This window comes from Mus caroli, chromosome 5, assembly GCF_900094665.2.
Source record: "Mus caroli chromosome 5, CAROLI_EIJ_v1.1, whole genome shotgun sequence".
NCBI lineage: Eukaryota > Metazoa > Chordata > Mammalia > Rodentia > Muridae > Mus > Mus caroli.
The window spans coordinates 124290251-124308362 of NC_034574.1; the positions used below are offsets into that span (position 1 = coordinate 124290251).

At 46.1% G+C, this 18112-nt stretch overlaps 1 protein-coding gene across 2 annotated transcripts in view; it reads right to left on the bottom strand.

The window, feature by feature from the left end:
- The window catches only part of Auts2 (activator of transcription and developmental regulator AUTS2), a 1096900-nt gene that overhangs the window by 8047 nt on the left and 1070741 nt on the right, over positions 1 to 18112 (bottom strand). For both annotated transcript variants that reach the window (XM_029477062.1, XM_029477061.1), the window contains exons 12-15: positions 14735 to 14806; positions 13590 to 13619; positions 11342 to 11413; positions 5764 to 5905 (exon numbers count right to left, since the gene is read on the bottom strand). In XM_029477062.1, coding sequence (XP_029332922.1) covers positions 5764 to 5905; positions 11342 to 11413; positions 13590 to 13619; positions 14735 to 14806 — 316 coding nt within the window. The remainder of the gene's footprint in view (positions 1 to 5763; positions 5906 to 11341; positions 11414 to 13589; positions 13620 to 14734; positions 14807 to 18112) is intronic.

Here is an 18112-nt window from a genome sequence, read left to right on the forward strand (position 1 = left end):
ACTTAGTTGAGAAGATGTCCCCATCAGACGGGTCTGTAGGCCAAGCTGTGGGGCATTTTCTTTGTTTATGATTGATATAGGAGGACCCAAGCCACTGTGGGTGGTGCCACCCTACTCAGGTTCTGTGTGGTATAAGAAAGGGTAGGTGAATGTGAGTCTGTAGAGCAAGCAAGCGATTAAGGATCCTGCATGACCTCAGCTTCAGTTCTTGCCACCGGGCTCGAGCCCTGACTTCTCTTCATGGTGGACTGTAAGCTGAAATAAACCATTTTTCCCCCAAGTTGCTTTTGGGGGTGATGTTTTATCAATAGAAAGCAAACTAGACTGGCTGGCTACTGTTCGAAAAGGCATTTGCTGCATGCGTGTGTGCATACATGTGTGCAAATATGCAAGTATCTACATGTGGAATCAGCCACTCTCCACCTTGAAAATTTTGAGAGAGGGTCTGTACCAAACCTAGGACTTCTCACTGACTCTGCTACTCTGGCTCTCCAGGGAGCTCCAACTCCCCAGCTCTGGACTCAGACATGCACACTACTATGCCTAGCTCTATGGCCTCAGTCCTCTTGCTATATGGTGAATACTTCACTGACAGGGCCATGGGCCCCAAAACTACTTCTTTATGAAGTTGATGCATAAGCATTAGGCCTGGTTAGTGAGGTGGGGTAGATCCAGAGAACAGGAAGCCTCTATAACTAAGTCTGTCTACAGAGATGCAGGCTTGCGAACACGGAAGAAAATTCATCCCTGAAGGGCTTCTTAGGCACCTCTAAAGTAGAGTAGCAGGTTAAGGGCTTCCTTCTTCAGCAATCCAGGGACACGTGGGTTTTTTTTTTTTTTTACTTCATAGGTAAACCTAAAGCTGCAGACATTGCCGCATTGAGAAGTCTCCTGCCAAGACTATGGGGTGTTGTGGGTTCTTACCATCCACTGAAAAGGCCCTCACAAGGCTCAGCACCACCAAATGTACTGCTGGGTGTTGATGCTAAACAATAGGAGGCTAAGCCTGCCAATGCCTCTTAACTGCCAGTGCCAGGAAGGGACACTTTATTCCTGTTTTGAATCCCCAAATCCTCAGTGTGGCTCAGTTGGTAGGATGCTTGTCTAGTGTGCAGAAAGCTGGGCTCCAGCCTGAGCACTGCAGAAACTGGGTGTGGCAGTGCATGGCAGCCATACTCAAGACGTAGAGGCCAGAGTTCAAGGTTATTTTCAGGATACACACACACACACACACACACACACACAGAGAGACACACTCACACACACGTACACAAGGATTGAGCAACTGCCAGGGAACCCAGGTTTCATGTACAGCTCCTTTTATACGAGTAGTAGCTGTAGTTGTTGTTCTTGTGGTCAATTTGAATTTTAAAATTACATTTACTTAGTGTGTGTATGTGTGAGAGTGCGCGTGTACGCATGTGTGTGTGAAGCGCATGCGTGCCACAGTGATGGTGATGACGACTACTACTTCCTGTTCCTGTTGCTGTTCCTCTTCCTCCCCCTCCCCTCCTCTTCCTCGTCTTCTATTTGGTTGATTTGAAATTTGGAATTCCATTTGCTCACTTAGCGTGTGTAATGTGTGAAGTCCCTGCAGGCAGTAGTGCACATGTGGAGGCCAAAGAACAGCTTATGAGCATTGATTCTCTCCTCCTACCATGGAACCCAGGCATCAAACTCCGCTGAGAGGCTTAGTGTGACCTTACTCCCTGTGCCATGTTGCTGGTCCCAATTTACCATCATCATTATCATTATTATTACTCTCTTATTATTTTAAATTTTTTATATGCTTGACTGTACACAATACCACACATGTGCCTGGAAGGTGTGAAACTCCCTGGAAGTGGTGTTACAAAGAGTTTTGAATCACCACATATGGGGGCTGGGAATCACCTGGGTCCTCTTCAATAGCAGCAAATACTCTCAACTACTGAGCCATCTCCAGTCCCTCAAGTTATCTTTCTTTAAAAACGCATGGGATCCCTTTCCTGCAGGAAGCTGGGAGAGAAGGGGAGGAGAGAACAGAACGTGTGTGTGTGTGTGTGTGTGTGTGTGTGTGTGTGTGTGTGTGTGTGTAGATGTGATTTGGGGAAGAACATTATTTTTAAAAGCTTTAGGTACTTAACTTGTTAATGTCAGCGGAGAAGGCAGCCCTAAGGAGGCTGGGAAGGCAGGCCTGTCTACGTGCCTCACCAAGGGCAGGCCTGTCTACGTGCCTCACCAAGGGCATCTGTCGCAGGTGTGGGGTTGGGGTGCTTACTTCAGACTCTGGGGAGTCACACTCAAGCCCTCACACTTGCCACGACAAACACTTTCACAACGAACCGTCTCTTGCAGCCCTGGATTTCTCTTTTGCATCTCTGGAGACCCCAAGGGTCCTGTGGGCCTGGGTTTGCACAGGAAGGCTCAGCACATAAGGGCAAATGCTGGAATCTCAAAATCTGAAGGCACCTAAGGGGTTATGTATCCACATGATACACTGAGAAGTAAAAACCAACTTCTTGTCTGCACAGAGTGAACATATTCCACAGCCTTCATTAGTCACCACCAATGTTGCCAGCCAAATTAGAATGTGGGCTACATACTGTGCGGTACATGCTAGTTAATGCTCTGACAAAAACCCAGGCCCCTGGGGATGCCCACAGTTCCAGGATTATTGAAGCAAAAGAAGCCAATTCATCCATTTGGCTGCAATGAAGTCCAGGGAGAAATCTCTCTATTTCTTTCCCCAAATTGCTCTCCATGTATCCTTGTCTCCGAACTAGGTGCCATGGTAACAGAGCCTTCAAATACATTCTGCAAGCAGAACCCACAGGAGGAAAACCTGAGACTCCAGCTATTCCATCCATCCCCAAGGGTGTTGATTTGCTGTGACCACAGGGCTACTGTGCTGATGTTGATGCTTCTCTCGCGCTCAGTGCAAGAGTCAATGGGTCTACCAACGCAAATCTTGGATCAGAGCCGGAGAAGGCAGTGGACAGGATGGATGTGGAACTTGTTCCCTTAAGGGTCAGAAATGGTGGACTCCACTGTTTTTTGTTCCTAAGGGTAAATTCGGATTCACACAGCGCACACATGAAGCCACGAGGGTTGTTAACTACAACAAGCGAGCGGAGCACCACCACTTAACTATTTACCGAGCTCTGTCGCAGGGACTGAGTACTAATAGCAATTTGAAATATACTGTGTGGGCAGGAGATATAGTTCATTTGGTAAAGTGCTTTCCCAGCATGCATGAAGACCTGGCTTCAGTCCCTAGCGCTATATAAACTAGGTGTGGTTACATACGGCTTGTGATCCCAGCACTCAGTAAGTAGAGACAGGAGGAGCGGAAGTCTAAGACCAGCCTGAGCTATGTACAGAATCCAAGGCTACCTCAGGCTCATCAGACCCTGCCTCAAGGGGGATAGTGGGGGTGGTGGGAGGAGACAAGAAAGCAAGCCGGGTGGGGGTGGCACATATTTTCCCAGTATTCAGGAGGCAGAGGCAGGCAGATTTCTGATTCTGAGGCCAGAGTGAGTTCCAGAACAGGTAGGACTACAGAGAGAAACCCTGATTCAAAAATCCAAAAAGACTGAACAGGAGCTAGGTGTGGTAGAACTGTCATCTTAGGACTCAGGAGGCTGAAGCAGACACTAAACTACCTATACATAGTGAGTCCCACACCCACCAGGTCTAAAAGATACAGGAAAACACTGAATGTTAAGGACACTTGGTATCAATAGGACCTGTGCTGGCTGGTGATTCATTTGTGTATGTGTGTAGTGCCTATACTATATGGCTCATGTGTGGAGGTCAAAGGACAACTTTCAAGAACAAGTTCCCTCCTTCCACCATGAGTCTCAGGGAATCAAAGTAGGGACATAGAGATTGCCAGTAATTGGCTTTGCTCACTGAGCCACATTCCCAATCCTGGCATGGTTAGTTTTAACTGTCAATTTGCCACAACCCAGAATAACCTGCTAAGACAATTTCAGCTGAGGAATTAACTAGTTCAGGTTGGCCTGTGGGTATGTCTGTGAGGGACCGCCTTGATTATTAATTGACCTGGTCCACTATGGGCAACACCATTCCCTAGGCAGAGCCCTGAGCTTTGAAAGCAAGCAGCTAGGGTGTGTTTATTCTCTCTTTGCTCTTGACTGTGGATGTAATATGACTAATTGCTTTGAGTTTTTGCCTTGGCTTCTCTTCAGTGATTAACTGTAGCCTGGAACTATAAGACAGATAAACCTTTTTCTCCCCTGAATTGTTTTCTTTTTATTATTTTATTTTATTTTAGTCAGGGTATTTGGTATATCAACAAAAATGAAACTATGACATTACCCAAATATTCCATATGACCGCTACTTTTGTCCTGTGTGTACCTTAAGCAGATAGCGACAGTCCTCGGATACCCTCTGCCTTCCTCCCCAGCTGGACCTTCTGCACTGAGGAGACCCTGGGAATATATATTCTCAGAGCTGAAAGAGTTTCAGTGACAATATGTTCTGCAACAGAACAACCAGAACCAACTGGGCCATTTGTTTATCTCAGTCCTTATTAAGGGCAGTGCCTTTTTTATTGTTTGCTTGCTTTAGTTCTTAAAAATGATTTTTTGAGTCAGAGGTTTGTGTAACCCAGAATGGCTTTGAATTTGCTATGTACTGAGGCTAGCCTTGAACTCTGATTTGCCTGTCTTAGTCTCCTAAGTGCTGGGGCTATAGGTGTGTAACACCATGCCCAATTTATGGTGTGCTGCAGGGCCAAGTTGCTAGCTAGGCAAATTCTCTATCAAATGAGCTATATCTCAATCCTGTTTGTTTGTTTTAAGAAATCATGGCGCAGGCTTTGCTTACCATGTAGCCCAGACTTGCTCTGAATTATCATGTTTCTCCTGCTTCTGCTTCCAAGTACTGACACATGAGACCTAAGCCACCAAACACATGAAGCTAACCTGTCTTGACTGCATGCCTCCTTCCTGGGACCCTCAAAAGGCAGTGATTGTCACAGTGAAGAAACACTAATTGTTTAATAGGCAACAAAAATGTGAAGTTAAATTCATCCTTACAGAATCCCTGGATTTATTGCTCTTCCAATCTGCCCTGGAAAGCTCTCTGATCTTTTTCAATAGCTTTTCATATACCTTTGAGTTGTCTCTGTTGAACAATGGAATAAATGACCAACTGAAACAATTCAAGTATGTATATGCATTCCTGTGTGTACAGATGCACATGTGTATGAAGACCAGAGGTCAACCTTAGATGTTATCTCTTATGTGTTGTCCACCTTGGTTTTTTTTTTGTTTGTTTTTGTTTTGAGAGAGGGTCTCATTATATAGACCTGGCTGCCCTGGAACTTGATATGTAGACCAGGCTAGCCTCAAACTCAGAAAGATCTGCCTCTCTCTGCATCTCAAGTGCTGGGATTAAAAGCATGAGCCACCACACTTTATCCCACACCTTGTACTTTGAAATAGGGTCTCTAATTGACTTACACCGATAAGCTAGGCTAGCTGGCCAGTGAATCCCAGGGTCTAGCCTGTTTCTGCTTCCCTACTGTTGTGATTACAAGCGTGGGCTACCTCACCCAGCCTGATTATCTCTTGGTCCTTGTTGAATGAAAGAGGGGTATATCAAAGAAGCAGGGCCCACCTCTCTAGTCATGTGGGGTACCTCACAAGCTGGAATGACTTCTATTCTTTAGTTATTAAGTGGTTAGGGATACTGAGTCCAGATATCACTTTGAATTGCTGGCTCTCTACACCACCCCACTCTCTGAACTTACCAGCGGCGGAGAATAAAGTGGAAGGTCGTGCCAGATCGTGGGGGTGATGAATGGCTCCGAAGAGACTAGGGCCTGGAGGACGGCTCAGGAACTCAGGCTTCAGCCCAAAGTCCAGCTTGTGTGGGTCTGACTGCATCTGTTTCTAAAACAAGAGGAAGGAGAGAGGCTGAAACTGGGAAGCCAGCAGGCAAAGAGGTATTAGTGAATAACTCAAGACAGGAAGGGGTGGGTCAACGCTGAGAACACTGTGAGAATGAAGCCTTCGAACGCCAGGAAAGCAGCCTGGCCTTGCAGGGACAAACAGGGGCTGCTATAAGGTGGCATCTGCTTCCTACTGGCTTGGCCTCTGAAGTGGTCCAGCTTGAAGCATACAGCCAAGTCCTATTCATTGAAAAACTAGTACAACTCTCCACGCAGGTCATCGTTTTGTTGTAGAGGCCCAGTCTGCAGATTCTACCCATATCCCTCCATCTCACATAGCCCAGGCTGGCCGGGCCTCTAGCCCACTGTGCCACTGAGGATGGCCATGAAGTACTTATCCTCCTGCCTCCATCTCTACAGGAATGGACCATCATGCCTTATATGATACTATAAATGAAACTCGGGACTTCCTGCAAGCACTCTGCCCAACTAAGTCACATTCTACACTGGGTTCATTTTGAAGAAGAGTTTCACGTAGCCCAGGCTACCCTCATACTTGAGGTTATCCTTAACTTCTAATCCTTTGCCTCTAGCTACCCAGTGCTGAAATTATAGGTATGTACCACTATGCTTGAATGCAGGTCCTCCCACCCCAACCAAATATCCTCTTTATTTCTGTGTATTGTGTGTATGTGGAGGAGTATATGTATGAGAAAGAGAGAGATATCTGTGGGTTCCCACAGAGTCCGGAAAAGGGCAATAGATCCCCTGAAGCAGAATTACACAGAGCTAGAGTTGCAAGTGGTTGTGAGCCACCCAGATGGATTCTTGCAGGCAAACTCAGATCCTCTGGAAGAACAGTCTGCTGATTACAGAGTTTAGTTTGTTTGTTTGTTTATGTTTGTTTGTTTTTTGTCAACTTGACAGAAACTAAGGTCATCTAGAAAGAGGGAACTTCAATTGAGAAAATACCTCCATCAGACTGGCCTATGAACAAGTCTGTGAGACATTTTCTCGATGAATAACAGCTATGAGAAGGCCCATGTGTGGTGTGTGGTGCTAGCCCCAGGCAGGGGGCTATTCCTTCATAGGCTCTGTTGGAGTTCCCATCTCCAGGTTCCTGCCCCAACTTCCCTCTACCATGGTCTGTGACATGGTCTTGTTCCTCCCCAAGTTGCTTTTGGGCATGTGTTCATCACAAACTCTGACAAAGAGCAAGTGCTCTTAAAGACTGAGCCATCTATCCAGCCCCTCTGCCTGTGAATTTTAAAATAATAGTATTTTAAAGCTCATTACATTAGGGATTCTGTATGAACAATCTAATGTACAAAGTTAATTGCCTAATAGCTCTTTGTCATATTCTAATATAACACACATTAATGGAATCACTGTTGTATATTTAAACAAACAAACAAACAAACAAACAAACACCACCGAAACTAGGGGAGATATTCAGTGAGTAAAGTACTTGCCAAGCAAGCATAGAGTCTGAGTTTGGTCCCTAGAACTCACCTTAAAAATAAAAGCAAACTGTAACTATGCATGCTTCTGATCCCAGCCCTGGGTCTCTCTGATCAGCCAGCCTAGCCCGTGAGCTGCAGGCCAATGAGTGACTGTCTCAAAGAGCAATGGATGGTTGCCGAGGAACCACAACTGAGGTTGATATTGGGGCTCCACATACAAGTATGCCCGTGCATATGAACACCCATTACACACACATACGCACACACACACACACACACACAGAGAGAGAGAGAGAGAGGAGTATCTTTTAATTAACAGGTATCTTTTCCTTTCCAACTCACATCCTTCATTAGTTGGGATGGGGAAGTCAAACCAGTCGTGGAGACTGTGCAGAGGCACTGTACTTACTATCCGAGGACTCACTCTACATTCTCCTCTAGCTAACTTAGCTCCACCACCCTTGATGGCTATAGCTATTAGCCCACCATCTTTGCCTCAGCCCCTACCCAGCATCATTCTGGAGGTTGGTATCCCCTTGCACTGCAGGGCATCAAATCTACCCATCTTCCTAAGTTCTGAGAGAGAGCCTTCCCTCTTGGTCAGTTTCCTGCCTCCTCAGAGTGATACTGTCCCCTAGCTCCTAGCTGTACTTCCTGCTCTTCTCTGGCTCATTCATTATCCTGGGCCTGCTTCTACTTGGCTCTGGAAATCTCCTTGGGCTCCTCTGATGATCTCAGCCATCTTGACCCTACTCTTGTCCAGTCTTACAAGCTCTTCTGTTCAGAGAACCTGTTTGCTGCTGTGTAACGAGGGAGGGGGGGGGCACACAAACACACACCTTTACAAAGGAGAGGCACCTACATTGACAAGGGTATGAAAAGATAAGCCAAACCTCACCCACCCAGCAACCCACTCTCTGAAGGTGAAACTTGGCCATGCACCTGAGGAAAACACATGGAACCTTCACCATCCCATAAGCATGTGCACACGAGTATGCATGTGACATTGGAGAACAGAGGACATCTTTTTAGTGTGGCTGATGTTGTCTATGAAGAACCTAGAGCTCACCAGGCTAGGCCGACTGGCTATAAGCCCAAAGGGTCCATCTGTTTTCACTCCCTCTACTCTGGAGCTTTGAGTAAAAGCCACTGTGACCAGTGTTCTTGGTGGTCTCTGGGAGTTGAACTCAGGTCGCCAAGCTTTTAAAGCAAGCGCTTTACTAACTGAGCCACCTCCCCAGTCCACTACCTTTTATTTAAATAGACAGATCACACATACCCAGTGGGTCTCACTACCGAATGCATACGGTAACAGGAAGATCGGTGCCCTGAGCCTGTAGGCCTCAGGTCTCCTCAAGTAACCCAGAAGTGGCTACGAGAATGAGTAAATGTACGCTCAGGAGCGAGGGACAGAGATGCAATTTCTGCTCCAATCTGTGGGGAATACCATAATGAAAGCCTCACTATCGACGAACAGCCAACCCCCCAAACCAAGCTTCTAAATTCTCTGTGAATCTATAAAAATCTCCGAAGCACCTCCTTTAATTGAGTTGCCAAATTATTTAGTGCTAATATCGCATGGTAGATGGTGTGGACTCATTAAGAGCAAATAAGGTCCAACAGGCAGAACGGGGCTTGGGGATTAGGAAACGTTCGCCGGGAGAGGAAGATAACCGAGTCACCCTGTGTTCGAGAGGCCTAGCTAATTGAATTGGGATAATGAAAGCCAAGTCACCAGGGGCATCTTCATGGAACAGAAGTTGCTAAGAGAGCAGCCTCCCTGTCATCCTTCATCCCCTTTAAGCTCAGGAAGTTAAACGGAAGAAGATGAGGCTTACCTGCTGCTATACAATCCGTCACCCAGGACCCAGAGTGAATTGAAGTCATCGTGGAAACCTAGTTAGCTCCTCAAACTGCACCCATTTTCTAGCTGAGCTCAACTAGGAGGGCTCTAATTATGCCTTGCCTGGTAATAAGGTAAAAGTGAGCAAGACTCACTGGTGGGGTGTGAGTGAGAGCAGGTGCTGGGGAAACGAAGGGATGCCTTAGTTACTCAAGGAGGTGAACACGTTCTTTTGTTAGCATCTGTCCATCCATCCATCCATCCATCCATCCATCCATCCATCCATCCATCCATGTTTGTGCTCACTTGCGCTACTGTGCAGGTCAAAAGCAGAGGATAATTTTAAGGCTTGTCCTTGCTTTCCATCATGCGGGTCTGGGAATCGAACTCATGTACTTGGGGTTGGCAGCAAATGCCCTTACCCTGCCGAGTCATCTCACCCTCTTGTTATATGTACACCTACACATTAATATACATTACAAGTGCAACCTACTGAGGCCATCCAGTATTGCTTGCATGTATATTTTCAGGCTTACTTATCTAGTATTGGATAACCAAGCAGGGGCCTCAACCTAGACTAATTCTCCCTCTCTCAGGAATTCACTGACTGCATAAAGCTCTTCATCGGGGGAGGGGCTCTGAGACTGCCCTTACCTGTGCTGGCATATCAGCTGCTGGAGTCACTGCTTAGGTTCACCCCTTCTTTTAAATCACAGAACAGAGCCCTTCACACAGTGCTTCTCTTCCACAGGGTTCACTAAGCCCTTCTCTCTTTCCTCCCTTCTTTTCTCTCTCCTTCCCATCTCCCACCCCACCCCACCCCCAAGAATCACATCTACCTGTCCATCTATCAATGCATGTAGAGACTGGAGGACAACCTGTAGAAGTCGGTTCTCCCCTTCCATCGTGTAAGTGCTAAAGAGCAGGCTCAGGTCATCAGGCCTGGTGGCAAGTACCTTTACCTAACTCAGCCATCTTGCCAGGCCCCTCCCGTTTTTTGGAACAAGGTCTCATCTATAGACAGGCATAGTAACTGGCCAGAAAGTGGTCTAGTATATTCTAGCCTCCCAGAGGACTGATGTTACAGGCAGAAGAGGGATGGTTCAATGTGGTCAACTATTATACGCATGGCCAGGGAGCGCTCAGTACCTTCAACTTCTTGTGGGGCAAAAAATGACCACTTCTCCAAATTAATAACATGAAAAAGTATCTTTTTAAGTATCTTTAAAAACCTTTCTAATGTATGCGTATTTGTGTCTGAGTGGGTGTATATGGGTATGCCCATGCAGGGGCGTCCTTGGAAACTGCAAGGGTGCAGCTGAGGTTACAAATGGCTGTAAGCTGCCTAATATGGGTACTGGGACCTAAACTTGGGTCCTCCACAGGAGCAGTCAGTAGTCTTAACTGCTGAGCCATCTCTCTAGCACCTCAATTTTATGTTAAAAACAAACAAGCACAAAAATCAAAACTACCTGGAGTGATAAGATAGCTTGGCTAGGAAAGGCATCCATCACCAAGTCTGAGTACTTAAGTTTGTCCCCTGAGACGCACAGTTGTCCTCTGATACACACACACACACACACACACACACACACACACACACATGTGATATCGCACAAAGACACACACACACAAAGCAATGAATAATGAATACAGAAATAAAATGTAAAACAGAAACAAAAAACTCCCTGTTGGCTCTTCTTGGGTTTCAGTTTTGTCTAGTCTGTGCTACAGGAGGCTCTACATAGATTTCAAAAAGCTTTTATTTTATGAGCCAATCCAGTTTTTACGCCCTTTCCATTCCGAACTCAACAAAAAGGCAAACAACATTCGGGGATCAGTGTTGATGGCTTTCCTTCCTGCAGAGGGCCTGAGTATGCTTCCTACCACCCACATCGGGCAGCTCACCAGTGCCTGCAATTCTAGCTTCAGCCAAACTGACACTCTCCTTTTGTCCTATGCAGACATGCACATAAATACATACTAATAAATTAAAAAAAAAAAAAAAAAAAAGAACAAAAGAAGATGTACTAGCCTTTGATACTTCCTGCCTGCCATCCTGGGCAGGATGAGTCCCTCATGAGTGAGGCCAGCCCCACCCAGCTGTGCACCAGAAGAGTCACACACCCACCTTGACTTTTTGTTGATGGTGGTAAATCTGCCAGGCGATATGCACATGCATGGCGCACCACTTTCCTGGTTTCTGGAATAAGAAGGAATCCCATGGTCAGACGGAGGACACACTAGAAAGCCCACCTTTCCTTGGCCCCCAAGCTCCCTGCAGCTCTGCACTATGAAGACTTCCCTTTCATGAAAACGGGAAAGCTCTGTGCCAACCAAATGCTTCCAGAAGCAGCTCTTCCAAGTTCAGGCATGAGGGAGTCAGAACCCGCATCCCCCTGTCCCATGTGGGTCTGAGACAACAGCTCCTTTACAAAGCAGTCCTCTGCCAAGGACAATATGGCAAAGACCCGACTCTCTCTTTGTGCAGCCTGTCTTCTCCGGTGCCAGCAGGCAGGCCTACCTAACAAATGCTGTCAAGCTAACAGGCACATCAGCTGTCCAGAAAAGCTAATTAGGGAATGTCTGTGGATCGAATCAAAACAAGAAGAGGGGCCTTCGAAGTGCTACACAGAGATGTGTCACATTCTTACTGCAGTCTGGCAATCTTGCGTGTTGCATTGAGAGCCACGAACTAGTGAGTGAGCGTGTGCGTGTGTGTGTGTGTGTGTATGTGTCCTTATTCTCTTGTAGTTAAAAAAAGAGAAAAGGCAGAAATGAGGAGGTGAGGAGGAAAAGGAAGAAAGGATTTCTTCCTTCCTGCAGGGATCAAGTCTCTCTTCAGCCTTCTGAAGAGCAAGTGTCAATCTGTGTGGTGCCACAGAGGGCGGGGCCAACTCCCTTTCTGCTCAGCATCTCCATGTGCTTGCCCCACAAAGTCCCGCCCCACTCTGCAGCAGCAAACGACAGAAACACCAGCTTCTGTAGCAAGAGGCTGCCTCTGACTTAGACCCAAGTCTGACACTAGGGATGCTCTCACGTAATGGAATGATGGGTTGCTTGGAGTCACCAATAACACACCGGTTGGTTTCAGGCCAGGGAAGAGAGGGGATGGTAATGGCTAATACTGCATGGGGTTTGGCAGGACCCTGAATCACCCAAGAGACAAGAGGCCAGGCGAACCCATGAGAGATTATGTAGATGAAGTCAGCCTCTGGGCAAGCTTATGAAGGATTAGTTGATTCGGCTAATTGTGGCGGGAGGACCCACTCTAAATAAGGACAGGGCTATTCACTGGATGGGGTCTTATAATGAATGGAAAGCAGAGAGCAAGCTTGAGTCCCAGAGTCCATCTCTCTCTGCTTCTTGCACACTGCCTCAAGTTCTTGCCACCTACATTTTCCTGCCATGATGTACCACAACCTTGAACTGTGAGTTAAAACACACCCATCCTTAAGCTCGTCAGGTACTGTTATAGCAAAGAAAAAAATACCTAAGACAGGGATTATGTAACAGTCAATAGGAGGAACTGGAGCATTCAACTCTTGTCATCTGCTTCTAAGTCATGAAGTACCAAGAGGTCACCTCCTGGCCAGACTCTGGACCTCTGAAATATTCTACCTATGTTTCTAGGATCCTTCCCATACTTTCCTGGGAGGCAACTTGGATGAGGAAGGTATATATCACTTAGCATTGAGTGCTCTGGGCAAAATAAACTGTCTCAAGAGAGGCTAACTATAGCCAGCCATGGCTTGTTCTTTCCCTTGCCCATTATCCCAGCATAGCAGGGGGAAGGTGGATGAGTTAGGTGGCTCTCAAGTTCAAAGCCAGTCAGAGGAAGAACAAGACCTTGTCTCACAACAACCTAACCTAGTCTGTCTGTTACATTTATATATATATATATATATATATATATATATATATATATATTATATTTGTGTGTGTGTGTGCCTGCCTGTGTATGGGTATGTGTGTGCAGTACCTACAAAGGCCAGAAGATGGCGTTGGATCCCTTGAAGCTGGACTTACGGAAGGTAATTACCTACCCAATATGGGCACTGGGAACCTAACTTGGATCTTCGGATAGAACAGCGAGTGCACATAACTTGAGAGCTATCTCTTTAGCCCCTTATCAGTTGTATTAATGAAAAACCCAGTGGCCCGGCTCCCTCCTGCACTCAAAAGGAAAAATAAAAAACAAAAAAACAAAACAGAAAGGCCGTTTCCCATCTCCCTGCCTGCAAACCCAGGCAGCGTTAGCTGCTACCACTGACATCCACTCTGGCATCTCTCCAGCTCAGTCCCTGCTACTGACTTGTGTTTTTAACCCACAGAGAGTCAGAGGTTGCACAAACAGTTCTAGAAGGAGCTCTTCTTACCCTTAGCATAGGTCTGAAAGGATCTGTCAACTGTGAAGAGAAAATGACAACTCGGTTACATGCCTGTCACTCAAACAATTGCCCTAATTAACAAATTTGTAGTGCTTCATTAGGAGGGGAAATTAAAATGTTAGAATTTTACTTTTAAATGAAGCCCTTTTAGAGAATAATTAACCCATTTTCACACCATCAAAAGTACCAAGCGTCCCCTCCCCCACCTCAGGAGCCCCCAGAACATGCAGTGACAAGCCCCCCATACAAGTTTTACCAGCAGAGATGTGCCCTATGCCAGCAGGACTTGCATGTAACATATACCATGGGGGTCCCCATTTTGACTGGCTCTGCCACAGGCCACTCTGTGAGGCTTAGGGAGAGTAGTCCTCAGACCACAAAATGAAGGGTGACATGGAGGGGACATCTGGGAATGTCTGTCTGTCCAGATCCTGCAGACCCAAGCTGTCTTTATAACATCCTAGCTTCAATGAGTAGGTGGCACACAAGGGCTTAACCTCTTGCAAAAACAAAAACAAAAAGTCCTCACTAGAATAAAAATGGCTCAGAGGATAGCTTTATAAAGGACAGTCCACAGATGAGTGCCTCTCTACTATACAGCTTTGCCTTCTGTTTTAAAGGCAGGCATAGCATCAGTTATGAATAAATAACATAACTGGGACATAATGGATATTTTATTTAGTGCTAGAGCATGCTCCATCTGTAAGAGCAGAGTGGTCCAGTAACTTCCTGACCTCAAACAAGATGGTAGGAGGGTGTGTTTGTGTGTGGGTGTGTGTCCTGCATGTGTACACACATACACACACACCTAACTTTTAGGAAGAAAGTGTTGAGCACTTTTTCATTCAGGGGATTCTATAGTGATTTCTTTTTGTGCCAGAGGGGATGTAAGCAGCTGGAGAGTGGACCAGTCGGATGGAAGGTTGACATGCCAGTGGCATTCAATTTCTGGGCTCAAAAAAAAAAAAGGTCTTTTTTGTTTCTTTATCCTAGCCAAGTCACTCATGCAGTCTGTGACTTCTATAAGGATCAGGCGTTTTCTGACATAACCAGCCAAGGTAGGAGCACCCGGTGGGCCATCCTTTGTGAATGATCTTGGTATTACCTATAACCGAGCCTGGCTTTGCACGTACCCTTGGGTCCTTCTGGAGCAGAGTATGTGGGACTGTTCCAGGCCGGGCAGCCACGTCGATAGGGTTGGATGTCTACAAATGAATTAGAGCACAGCTCAGGATGTACAGAAAAGCAGGCTTTATCCTTCTTACAGATAGCAGAAATGAAACATTATTTCCCATATCTTGTTCTGGATTACAACTTTTCAAATTTCTATCTCTGTGTGTGTGTTATATGTTTATGTACATATTGCTGGTGCACATGCATGCATGCTAGAGCCAGAGACTCATATATGCTGCCTTCCTCAATTGCTTTCCACCCTAGTTTTTTGAGGCAGGGTCTCTCTGAACATGAAGCCCTGGCTAGCTAAGCCCACAGTCACAGGGATCCTTTCTTCTCTGTCTCCATAGAACTGGGACATATAAGGATACCACTGGACTAGGGGTGGGGATGTGAGAAAGAGCTGGGATGGAAGGCCCAAGAGCAACCTACACAACAAAGGAACTCCTCATCCTTATAGATGTTTGTGGGATGGAGTGTCTGAGCTGCAGGTGTAAGGCTTGTGTGTGAGTTTAGCCCATTAGTGAAGGTACTAGATAGGACCTGAGGCTCTAGTTCGAGGCTGGAGAGGTGGCTCAGCAGTTAAGAGTGCTTGCTGCTCTTGTAGGTGAGCTGGGTTCAACCCCCAGCACCCACATCCGAAGGCTCACAACTGCCTAGAACTCCAGAGGGATCTGATGCCTTAGGGTTCCTTGGGCACTTCATTTACACACACACACACACACACACACACAATTTAAAGGAAAAAAATTAATCTTAAAAAAGTGCTAGAATTTAGAATACTAATCCTACTTTCTCGCCCCACCAAGGGGTGTGCTAGGAGCTCAGCAGCTTAGGCAAGGTGCTTGGTAAGAAGTAAGATGCAGGATGCTCACTTTTAGGATCTAAGAAGCTACACAGGCAACTTTTGCCCTTAACCCCTCTTCCCTGTTGACCCACACCACTAACTGCCTCTGGTTTTCTTTTATTATTCTTCCCCTGCTTTCCCACCAAACACTGGAAGAACCGCTTAAGTCCACGATTATAATGTCCATGTGAGTTGCATCTTTCTGGAAGGTTGGCGGGGTTGTTTGGACACTAAGATACCTAGATATCCTAACTGGTAGGCAATGATGAGAAATTATATCCAGCATCCAGCAATCACTCATCAGTGATGGACAAAATGGGATAAGAGAACCTAATTTAGGGACGACATAAGATTTCCTACTAAATTCTGCTGCTGTTCTTCTAAACCCTATCACCGTACTTAAATATCACTGACAATATTGACTGGCACGGCTAGATGTTTGTCTTCCGAATCAACAGAAACAAAAAACAGTATACTTCAAAGGCAACAGTTATGCCTTGTGGGATTTTTAAAAAACAGTAGGTTTTCTTGTTTGTTTCTCTTTTCTGGTTGCTTTCTTTGAAGATCTTACTATGTATCCCTGGCTGGCCTGAAATTTGTTGGCTGCATAGACCAGGCTGGCCTTGAACCCAGAGATCTGCTTGCCTGAGACTCTCGGGTACTGGGAGTGAAGGTATGCACCACTGTGCTCAGCTATAGGAGTGATTTACTTTTTAAAAAATTAGAAATGCATATATTATATACAATACATGTATTTATTTGTCTGTATATTTGTGGGTCTATGTCTGTCTGTTTGGGCACGTGTGGAGGTCACAGAGCAACCTGCAAGAGTCAGTTCTCTCCTTCCACATGGGGCTCACCGGGTCCAGCTCAATTCCCCAGGCTTAATGGCATGTGGCTTTACTTCCTAAACTGCTTTCTCAGCCTCTAATGGCTTTTGAAACTTACTTACTATGTGTGTGTGTGTGTATGTGTGTGTGATTGTGTGTACACACAGATGTTACAAGTCACAAAGGTAACTTGTAAGAGCCAGGTCTCTCTCCCTTCTACCATGTGGGTTCTAGGGATGGAACTCAGGGTCAGTGGCTATAGTGCCTTTCCCCACTGAGCCATGGACTAGTCCTTATTTTCTTTAAGAAGCTACAACCTGTAAGGTTCGCTCCCAGTTAAAGTTAACTCACTGGGGAGCCGGGAGAAAAGCTCCAGTTGAGGCACGAAGCTTGCCTACCAGGAGAAGTGTGGAAAGAAGACGAGCGAGCGAGCCAGAGAATGGAAGAAAAGCAATCAGCTGCTGTACAACTAACAATTAAGCTGCAGTTGTTAACAGCCTGATTTGCATACATATGAAGAACTCCGCTAATGAACAGCAATCTACATATTCAATCAGGAAGATGGCCTGGAAAGGCTTATTTCAACACCGAGAGACACTTTCTTGCCCAGATGTAGTTTGTGGTGTGATTGGATAATTGCAAGTGAGGGAAATAGTCTAATTTATTAAATGACCTACCAGTCTGCTTGGGGACACGCTGGAGATTTGTCTCAACCTAGTGGGGACAGACCAGGGTCTAAGGGATTACTGAGGACCAAGGAAAGGAGCCTAAAATTCACCACCACTTGCTTTGGCCATTATGAAAGCCCTATGTGCACAACACTGGCATTTAAGCTGCAGTTCCGTGCATGTGAGGGTGATTTCAAAGATACAGCATCTGACCCCCAATGCCTTTTTAATTTTTCTTCCTGTTTCTGGTTTTTATGGCAGCACACCTTTGAAAACTCAATGTGTTCAATCCAGGAGACTCTGGTCTCAAACTGCTGCTTTAGCTTAAGAATGGGAACGGGAGGTGAGGAGGGGGCAGACACCAAACCACATACAGCACAATAGCTCAGCTAAGTGTGGTTAGCCATTGGAAAAGCATACTTCACTTTAAAAATTAGCATTTAAGTAAAATAAGGGATTTAAATACTATTTTCTATTCTTCTGATATGGTTGTGATTGAACCTAGAGACTTGTGTATGCCACACAAGTAGTATATGTCTGAGCCACGCCCCCAGCCCTGCTTGTGGACGTTGTACATCGTGGTGCGGAGCCTAGTGCGCACCACGATGTACAACGTCCACAAGCTAGGCAGGGGCTCTACCACTGAGCCACGCCCCCAGCCCCTCCCTGGGGGATTCTAGGCAGGGGCTCTACCACTGAGCCACGCCCCCAGCCCCTCCCTGGGGGATTCTAGGCAGGAGCTCTACCACTGAGCCACGCCCCCAGCCCCTCACTGGGGAAGCCTAAGGAGGTGTTCTACCACTGAGTCACATCTCTGGTTCTACCACAGTTGATCTCTTAAAGGTAAAGTGCTGTCAAATTTCTTTGGAATATCGACCTTTATTGATAACAGAGCCTGTGTTAACGTTAATACTATTCTCTAGGTAGAAGTAATTTAATTCTTACTAAGAATAAAAGAGGAATGAATTTCAAGGGCTAAGGTAGCTTAGTGGT